The 10,386-nt window shown below is 32.2% G+C and overlaps 1 protein-coding gene across 1 annotated transcript in view; it reads left to right on the forward strand.

Moving 5' to 3' along the window:
* Window positions 1–1,650: 1,650 nt before the first annotated feature.
* Window positions 1,651–10,386, forward strand: part of LOC111623863 (28S ribosomal protein S30, mitochondrial-like) — an 18,260-nt gene continuing 9,524 nt past the window's right edge. Inside the window, exons 1-2 of the mRNA XM_023366584.1 lie at window positions 1,651–2,430; window positions 6,600–6,758. Of these exons, the coding sequence (XP_023222352.1) occupies window positions 1,843–2,430; window positions 6,600–6,758 (747 nt within the window). The 5' untranslated portion in view covers window positions 1,651–1,842. The remainder of the gene's footprint in view (window positions 2,431–6,599; window positions 6,759–10,386) is intronic.

Genomic DNA, 10,386 nt, shown 5'->3' on the forward strand with positions numbered 1-10,386 from the left:
TTATACATGCAAAAAACTATTCTTAGTATTTTAAAGTATTTTATTAATAAATAAATTTTATCCGTAACCATATTCTGTAATTTTTACACAACGAAGAGTAACGACTACAACAGAATATCGAACGGTTCTTGAAACACTTTTGTTTCTTTCAAACAATTTTTATCGATATAATTAAAAACATAATTATGTTTAATAATAGTAATAACGATAAATATATTTACCTTCGAAGATTATGAGTCCAAAAACGCTCAACAAAGTAAAAAGATAGCAATATTCCAAAATTTCCTTTCCTTGTTTACAGTAGTAAAGCAGTAGCTAGACCACGGCTCGACTACGGATCACGTATATGTGGAATCTGGCAGGAAGTGCCTAAATTGTCTGTATGAGGCAACCTTATATTATAAGACCTTCAGTTGACCTATCAACAGACAGGTGTTTTCCAAACCTTTGTGAAAAATAAAAAATGTCTACGTTATACGATTTACCACGCACGGAGGAAGAATCTATATTGTTTTATCAAAAGAAAAATATTTTACCTAATGCTCGAATATGCAAAAATAAGCATGAAATGAAATTAAATATGTCTAAAGGTGTTTGGAGATACACCATAAGTANCGGCTCGACTACGGATGACGTATATCCGGAATCTGGCAGGAAGTGGCTAAATCGGCTGTATGAGGCAACCTTATATTCTAAGGCCTTGAGTTGCGCTTGGAGCTTTCCGAGTGCTTGATCCATCAATATAGCTACATCAACTGAATGAAATGTTTGAATAAAAGACTTCTTATAAATGATACATTCAAAACGGCAAAACTAAGATGAAATTTAAAATAAAACAGTCAAAGGGAACCTCGGGTACTTCACCAGAAAGATCCGAAATCTCAAAAGATGGCATAAAATATTTTATTTATTATTTCAGTTTTCACACTTAAATAATAAATACCTGTATTAATATATCGCATACAGTACTTTAATCTTTTTAAAATCAGTTTTCTTTTGTCTTACTATCGATTATTTTTTAACGATATTTTATAGGTAGTTTAAATAAACGTAAAAATTATATAAAGCTGGTATTATTTAAAAGAATTCTTATATGTTACGAAAATATGTTTTGGTACAGCCGAAAACAATCAAGCGCGGAACTCTTAGGAAACCAATAAAAGTAAAGTTTTATACAGTATTTTCGGAATTTCGGAGTAAATATTTGATTAAAAAATATATTATATTTATATGAAACAGCGATCCTCGTATAATTTGACGAGCGGATGGCCGAGAAGTTAAGGTGGCAGACTGCCGTCTGGAGGACTAACAATCGAATCCGTATGGGTCGAAAAAATCAAGGAAACTTTCGAAAATAGCCTCTTCAGATATGTCGAGACCCATCCCTCACCCCCGGCCGCATTATTGTGACTTAGGCGAAGTCATAACGAGTCCGGTAAAAAAAGGCCCTCCTAGTGCCCACAGGGCAAAGTAAAAAACATCCTCGTATACTTTAAAATTTATGAAGTGTTAGAAATTTCTAAAATTTTTTATATTAAAATATTTCAGAAATGCTTAGGTATTTCTTTATATTGTGTTCTGTCCATGGCTCTCTTGTAAAGAAGGAATTTATCTGGCAACGGCAAAAATAAAAAGAGAAACTGGCAACACGTTGTGTTGTGTGGTGCGAAGCGTGCTTTACTATTATCGAAGAAAATAAATATTTGCAGCATGCCATAGAATTTCTTACCACACTAAGAAAAAGCAGGTTATTTGAAAGTGTTAAAGGGTTGTAATAGATTGTAAGAAGAAAAATAAAGGGTACCAAAAGATAATTTTGAGTTCAATATTTTGAATACATTAATGCATATTTATAAAGCTAGAGTTATGATGTCCGTAAAGGAGTGTGTGATGTACGATGTAAAGAGAAGATATCTTAAAACTTTCACTAATTTGTTAAAGTATATTACACGAAGCTGCAGTTCCGCAGCCAAAACAGATTATGTTGACGTTCCACAATATCCTCCTATTAGAGTTCATGGCGATGAAGGAAACAGACGTTATCAAAGGCAATTATGGTATGATCATATTAAACAATTACCAACGGCGGAGGAAAAGTTATTAGAGTTGACTGCCCATGATAAACGTTATATGGCAATCATTCGTCCGTCAATTCCAGTATATAATACATTACCATTATATCAATATTATACAAGAACAAGATTCATTGAAGGGCTTCCTGAAAATTTTCAGAACGTAGAAATAATGGAAGATGAATATGAAAACGTTAAAGCACATTTTCTTGAAAAATTGAAGAAAAGTTACCTTAGGATACAAACTGATGATCCAGTTGAAAAAGAATGTTTAGGAGGAAACTTTGCTTTTCATCAAGCTGTATCCACAATAATGCCAGCTATGAATAGGCAATATAGCCATCTTTTGAAAGCTCAGGTGAGAGATAATCATTGGTTTTAATGGCTTATATTCTACATTTATATCTGATAGTTAATATGTTTGCATTCATTCATTTATTATACAAATATAGTACAGAATGGCCCCACATTGAGCATTATGGGTTATACACATTAGATATTACAGTACTCAAGATAAAATTTTGTTACACATACAGAAATGATGAAAGCAAATATGTATAATAGAAGAAAATAAGTCAATAAATACATAAAATAAGATAAAAAGAGATAAATAAAGAAACAATGAACTTAACTACATACAAAATTATGTACATAAAATCAGCAAGATTGCAAACACATAGTTACCTTTAATAGAAAAATATAATTAACCTGAATAATGAATGTAAATAAATACTTAATGTAGCATCTTGCTGATTGGAGACTGGCACATATAGTTATAATTGTGAGTAGAGAGGTTGAGGCGCACGTTTTAAATGTGTAAACGTGTACGTGTGACGTTCGGCGCCGCTTTCCCGTAAGCCTAAAGGTTTGACAATGGTGTTTGGATAGTCGGTGGAATCACGCTCGACATTCCAAACACCATCGTCAAACTTTTAGGCTTACGGGAAAGCGGCGCCGAACGTCACACGTACACGTTTACACGTTTAAAACGTGCGCCTCAACCTCTCTAGTAACTTGCCATATCATGTAAAATGTCCAAATTATACAAAAAGTGCATTAACATCCAAATAACATGTAAAATGCAATAGTCTAGATCAGGTGTGACCAAACTTTTATCCCTTAAGGGCTACGTTTTTGGTAAAATATAGTCTGGGCGACTATGAATATGGGCAAACAATTTTATGATTTTTATATGCACATGCATTAACATTCATTTGCATTGTTCATTGGGATAAATACAAACATTATGGGTACGTTGCACAGACAATCTATTATTGTAAGAATAAATTATCGAATTAAGATTTTTAAACATTAATTTAAGTGAAAGCAAATTGTTCAACTTTAGCTTTGTGGGCTACTTCAAAACCTTTGCAGTCGACCGGTCGGCCATCCCTGGTCTAGAGGTTTCAAGACATCACAGAATAGATGTTTATCACAGTTTCAGAAATGCATTATTTCAAGGAGTGAATTTCCTGTTGGTCTATGATGAAATTCAGCTAGTGGTCTGCAAGTATTTCCTGTTGGTCTGTAGTAACATAGCTATTGATTTTCATGTATGTATGTATTCAGTCCTAGTTAGATATTTTGAATTTTCTCTTAGATATGTTGGACACATTTTATCCATGGTATATATTGTGGTTATGTTGTGTTCTTTTTTCTTTCAAACAGTTGACACATTTTGGTGTTTCATGTCTATTTGTACAGTTTTTAAAAAGATGATTCTCACCACAATAACTGCATGTGGATTCTGTGGAAGTACAGTTTTTAGCAAAATGGCCAAAGGATAAGCATCTATAGCACTGTATTGTAGGAGTAAAATCATACACCTGACAAGTTGACCAGTGAATGTGAACTTTTCCTACTTTTATGAGTTTGCAGTGTGCTCCTGATTTTTATTAATTATATTATAATAAACTAATATAAAAGCTTTTTAAAATTATCAATGTCTGTGTATTTACAATTAAAATTATCAATGTCTGTGCCATTAAAAAAATAAATTTAAATACTTTTATTGGTGCAAAAAGTTATTTATTGCAGTTGTTAAGGTTATTGTTTATACTGTATATTTCTAGTCATTGGATCTTGCTAATTCATTTACAATTCTAAATAAAGTAAGTGGTCATAAAATTAATATTTACTCTTTTCTAAACCGCACTTTTATAAAATACTCACTCAAAAACCTTTTAATGCAGTATATAAGTTTTGTTTTTATTGGAATGTTTTTCCTGAAGATGATCATTTAAAATGATCAAAAATGTTAGAATAAAAGTAACTTTTTTATTTTTTACATTTTATTGCATTAGCAGCAAGGTCAGTCTCATTCCATTTCTGCTTGCAATTTATTTCCACCACACTCTTAGAAATTTCTGTAGTACACTTGTTGTTACAGATATCATTCTGTGTTTGGTAAGATGGATTTGTAATATCACTAACTGTGCAATATCATCAAAGTATGTAGATCACTTTTCCCACCTACAGCATTGATTGCACAAAGTGAAAAACTTATGTTTATAACTCCTTTCATTATATACCTAGGGCCCATTTCATTACAAATCACCAAACATTAGAATAAAGGTATATATACTGCATTAAAACGTTTTTGTGTGAGTAGTCATAAAATTTTGAAGAATTAAATAATAAAAAGAAGTGTTTGCATCTGTCATGTTGAAGTAGGATGTTTGTTTATTTCTAATATTAACATTAAAAATAAACAAACATCCTGCTTCAACAGTTTGAGATTTAATGAAATGTATCTTGAGCAAATAATTTTGTTTTCTTTTAAGTATAGGTTGAAATTTTGTTTGTATTAAGAAACTTCCTAAATTTAGATAAATATTCTGTAAGTAAACACTTGATATCATACAATGAAACACAGACAAGAAAAAATATTTGTATTATTGAGGCATTTAGTTTATTAATTGCTTCCTATTTTGCTGTAATATTAAGCATTATTTTTCATTGTGTATTAAAAGAATACAACTGAATTTATCGAGAAAAGTGTCCCAATTTATTTTTTCTTCACTCTAAATCAGTGGTCCCCAACCCCCGGGCCGCGGACCGGTACCGGTCCGTGGATCAAATGGTACCGGGCCACCCAAAGAACATTAAATTATTTCCATTTTATTTACTATGGTGTATTTGTCTCTGGTTTGTGCGACTTTTAATAGACGACGGAACAGCGGAATAAACTGAACATAAGAAACACACTTCGAGTGTCATTGTCTTCTATTACCCCCAGATGGAACTGTCTCGTTGCAAAGAAACAAGCTCAGGGTTCTCATTGATTTAGCTTTCTAGTGAGTTAAAATGTTAAATCACATTATATTCATTTTTTGGTGTAATTGTATTTTATTTTGAAGGCACGTTTAAATACAGTTAAATTAAAATTATTAAATTAAATCAATCTAAAATATGAACAATCAACGTCCCCCCTCAGTGGGCCGCAGTAAAATTATCAAACGTTGACCGGTCCATGGCGATAAAAAGGTTGGGGACAGCTGCTCTAAATGAAAGAACTCTGAAGATTACAAATTTGATTTTTCCAGTATTTTTTTACAATCCATAACATTAGTTTACACCTGTAGTTCCTAAACTTATTCAGTTGACATATCTCTTTCTTGGAAATGGAAAATTTCATATATATCAAAAATTTGTTTATTTACTTTATGACAGACTAAGAATAGTTTATTCGATTAATTACTAAATCACCGTTGCAAATAAAATATTTGAATAATTGTTCCATTATCATTGACTTTTAACTATTAAATTTTGCAATTTAAAATACATACTACAGCAATTATTGCAGCAATATATTCAATAGATGTGAAATTAACTGATGTAAAAGACTAAATGAAACTAAGCTAGGTCCTCACAAATGCATAAAATATCATAAAGTATTTTATACATTTATGAGAAAAATTAAAGTTAGTACCTTTTAAAGATAGGTGTAGAAAATTTTGAATCACCTATGTATAAATTAAAAAGAAATTCTAATTTAATTTGGCAGTTGTTACAGATTTCTTTTCACATACCCCTCGAAAGTGCTTCATATACCCACAAGTTTGGAAACTTTGGTCTGTACTGAAACATTTAAACATTGAAACATTACTTATAAATGTTATAAGAAGAAAAGTATGAAATTGTTATTATTCGATTTTAAATATGTTAGATTTGAATTAATAGAGATAGGTCTACACATATCTGACATGTGTTATCATATATAGGAAATGCCATTTAGGAAACAATATTTCAAAGAATGAAAATGTTTCAAAAAATAGTGAGAATTTAGAAGTTTAATTTTATATCAACTATGCTGTTTGGTCATGTATTAATTTTTGTTTATTGTATTTATGTGTGCTACTGTATTTATTTTGAGATTAAATCACTATAGCTGTCATTCTAAAATGTAGCCTGAAGATAGTAGAGATTCCAAAAGCACTAGCATAATTTTGTGTATTGTAAATATAACTCTATTAAAGTATCCTTTTTGAATTTATAGAACATTAATGATATATTATTTTATTATAGGTGGCATTTAAACCAAGATGTGAATCTTTTTGGTGGAAAAGTAATATACACAGTGATAATTTTTATAAATCTAGATATAGAAAAGATTTTATGGATGTAAATTTTCAGTTTATTGATGAACCTGCTTATCAATTAAGAACAGATGAACCATTATCACCGGTAAGTTTGATAATTTTATTGAAATTATAGCTTTATGTGAAAAGAAAATATAACTGTTATATAAAATACTTAGTATATCTAAAAATTATTTACTACATTTATTATGTGTCAGCAAGCATTATCTATCATTCCATATTAATTCTCATTGTCAGGATCTTGAAATTCAGATGAAAGGTAAATTTAATCACAATCTAAAAAAATTTGAAACATCTAACTAATTCCTCCAAAAACTTATCAGTGACAAGATAGCTTTTAGAATAGTGAGTTATATAAATACTGTATTAAATATGTTTTTCAGATAAGAATTAAACTCATTACAACTTTCCTAGGTAATATACCTGTATGTTCTAATGCTATGAAAATTTTGTCTAGCATAATTTGCCTATTCTTAAGGAAGATAGAATGCATAATGGGTATACTTAGATCTTTGATTGCTGCTTTATATGAGCAACACAAGCACACCAATGAATGTATGAGAAATCAATACTATGTTTATGACATAGATAAGCCTTTCTGCATATCTAGAATCCAGAAATAGTCAATAAAGATGTGCTTAATAAATTCATACAGTCCTGAGAGTAAGAGAGGGATAAATGTCTGTAATGAAAAAGTTGCAGTGAAGTTGTTGATTATTTGATTATAAGCATTTATAAGTGTACTTTGGCCAAGGGTGTAGTCAGGATTTTCTCCATCGGGACAAAAATAAGATAACATTGTTATTAAAAATGGTTTTATTTGAACATTTGAAAACACTAAAAGTAATTAGTTGCAATGCTATTTGAACCTATCTAAATCTTATTTCAGCATTAGCCTATGGCAGGGGTCGGCAACCTGCGGCTCGCGAGCCACATGCGGCTCTTTGAATGTGAAGCTGCGGCTCTTTAGTTCCATACGCAAATATTTATTTTATCAAAAAAAAAAAAATTTAAAAATCGTTCTGAATCGATTAACGAGGATTAGGCACCGATTCTATCTCTCAGCCACTTGTACTCGCTTTTCACCGCACCCCTCCCCCGTGACACGCGTCGTCACTGTCGTCAGTCTGTCGGAAGCTCTCGAATAACGCCATCGTCAGGTGTTTCTATTATCTAATTTGTTGTGAAAAACTCTACTTATATATGAATAAATAGATTAGTTTTTTATCAAAAAACTTTATTTATGCGAGTACTATTTATTGTTGGCTAGAAAAAATTTTGTGGCTCTTTAAAAACTTTGAAATTTTGTAAATTGTAATTTTGGCTCTTCCGACTCAAAAGGTTGCCGACCCCTGGCCTATGGAAGTTCTGGCTAAATTTTGTCAAAATTTCTTTCTCAAAATTATTTTTAGCTTCCAGATCCTCTTTTTATGCACACTCATCATACAAAGATCGACAAGCCAATTTTCTGTCATTGTTGACTGTATCCAAGTTTTTACCCTCTGTAAGGTGCTGAAGGATCTTTCAATAGTGCACATTGTGCAGGGCTGTGCAAGTGAGATAAGTAGTGCCTGTTTTATGGATGAGTAGAACAATTGCAATTTTTTAACTAGTGCAGCTAGTTCTATCTCCTTAAGTTTGGCATTTGTCACATTTTTTCCTTTTCATTGGTTGTACCAAAGTTTAGCTTCACTGAGGAAATCATTCAAATTGTAGTTTTTTTTTTTTTTTTTGAAAAATCCTCATACGTCATATCAGGCATTACATGAGAGTGCAATGTAAGCAATGAGAATGCAAGCAAGTTCTCTTCAGAAAAATGCTGTTCCAGAGGCATTATTAATGAATCTGTATATGGAATAATTAGTGATCTTCTCCAAAACTCAATAGGAGTCTGTGCTGGTGGATTCACATGATGTTTCTGATGACTCGCGACATATTGAAATCTGTTCCAAGATGCTCAGCAATTGTTTCAGCCTGTGCTATAGCACTGACTTTCAACAACCACATTTCCACAGTTTTTTCTCATGATGTCTGTGATTTTTTTCATGTGATTTGCACATTGAAGTAAGTCCACACTTTTTGACTGAAGAGCCACTGGTTACAAGAATGCTGAATATTTTGCTATGAGATAAACACTAACAATGAATTCTGATTTTGTAGCAGTGCAATACATTTGAAAAGCAGCTTTTCTCATTGCATTGTTGCCATCTGTTGATAGTTTTTCAAGCACCATAATAATTTGCATATAATGTTCCTTGAATGTGGCAATATTATATTTTTGAGACTAACAGATTTCACAGAGCATTGGTATATTTGGTATGCATTTTTGACAAAGGGCTGATTCTCAGGAGAATCTTATTATTTTTTTTATTGTGGAGACCGTATTTCATGCCACTGCTATTTCGTTAAGTCATTTACAACTAAGTTCAGTTTGTGACTAGCACAGTGAAAGTATAATACTCTTGTATACTTTTCTCAAAGAATTTTCTGGACACCACCATCATATCCTGCCATAGTGGAACACCCATCATATCCTTGTCCTGTCCGATGCACTTTTCTGGATCAAGGCTTACCTTTTCTTCAAAGTTGTTAATTGCAAATGTACAGATTTTGCATCCATGTCAGTCAACTCTACAAAACCTAGAATCTAGAAAGTCTTCACAAATCATCATCTTTCTTTATCAAAAACTTAATCCCAATGGAAAGTTGCTCTTTCCCTGATATGTCACTGCTCTCATCTGCCAGGATACTTTAAGCACATACTTTCTTTACATCAGTAGTGAAGTCGTCTCTAATGACACTGCCACATAGGCCGATTATTTCATTTTGAATCTGTGGTGACATGTAAGTGACATTTTTTTGTGCCCTTTTCTATGTGCTTTTTTAAAATGTGGTCACCAGTGTTAATTTTGAGTTTGATCAAGTCTTTAAAAACACCTTTATGATGTTCTTTGCCCCTCAAAGGTAGGTCATGTGTACCACAAAACATCACAGTCAAAATTATTGATGCAACAATTTTCTTGTTGGTGGATAGAAATCAGCTGTAACATCAATGGATATATTTTCAACAAAACATTTTGCTGCTATGGCCACCGATTTGTGCCACTGAGATGATGTGTGAGATTTCTCAAATTTGTGCATGTCTTTACAGATTCAGATTCATTTTATTAATAAAATACTGACTTACAGTACATACCGTGTTTCCCCGAAAATAAGACAGTGTCTTATATTAATTTTTGCTCTGAAAAATGCGCTAGATCTTATTTTCAGGGAATGTCTTATTTTTTCCAGGAAGAAGAATTCACATTTATTATTGAACAAAAAAATTTCCAAGTCGAACTTAGACGAAAGTGACGAATATCCGGTGTGTCAAACTGTCGCCTTTTTATAGCGTCAACATCGGACTCGATGACCAATTAGTGCTTACTGAACCGTAGCACTATGCAAATGTCATGTGGTGTGTTCCCGGCCGACCAATTAGCCATCACCAGCCGTAACGTTATGGAAATCTGTGATTCCCAAGCCATAGTCTTATGCAAATCATGCCGTGTGGCGTAATTGTCTGCTGACCAATCAGTGGTTGAACTTTCAAAAAGCCAACGGCCACTGTCAACCATCTGTCAATGACCGTTACGATTAAAAAAAAACTTCGCTAGGTCTTACTTTCAGGGGGAGGTCTTATATTTCGCAATTCAGCAAAATCTGTGCTAGGT

This window comes from Centruroides sculpturatus, unplaced genomic scaffold (assembly GCF_000671375.1).
Source record: "Centruroides sculpturatus isolate CEXI.00-Female unplaced genomic scaffold, Cexi_2.0 scaffold325, whole genome shotgun sequence".
NCBI classification, from domain to species: domain Eukaryota; kingdom Metazoa; phylum Arthropoda; class Arachnida; order Scorpiones; family Buthidae; genus Centruroides; species Centruroides sculpturatus.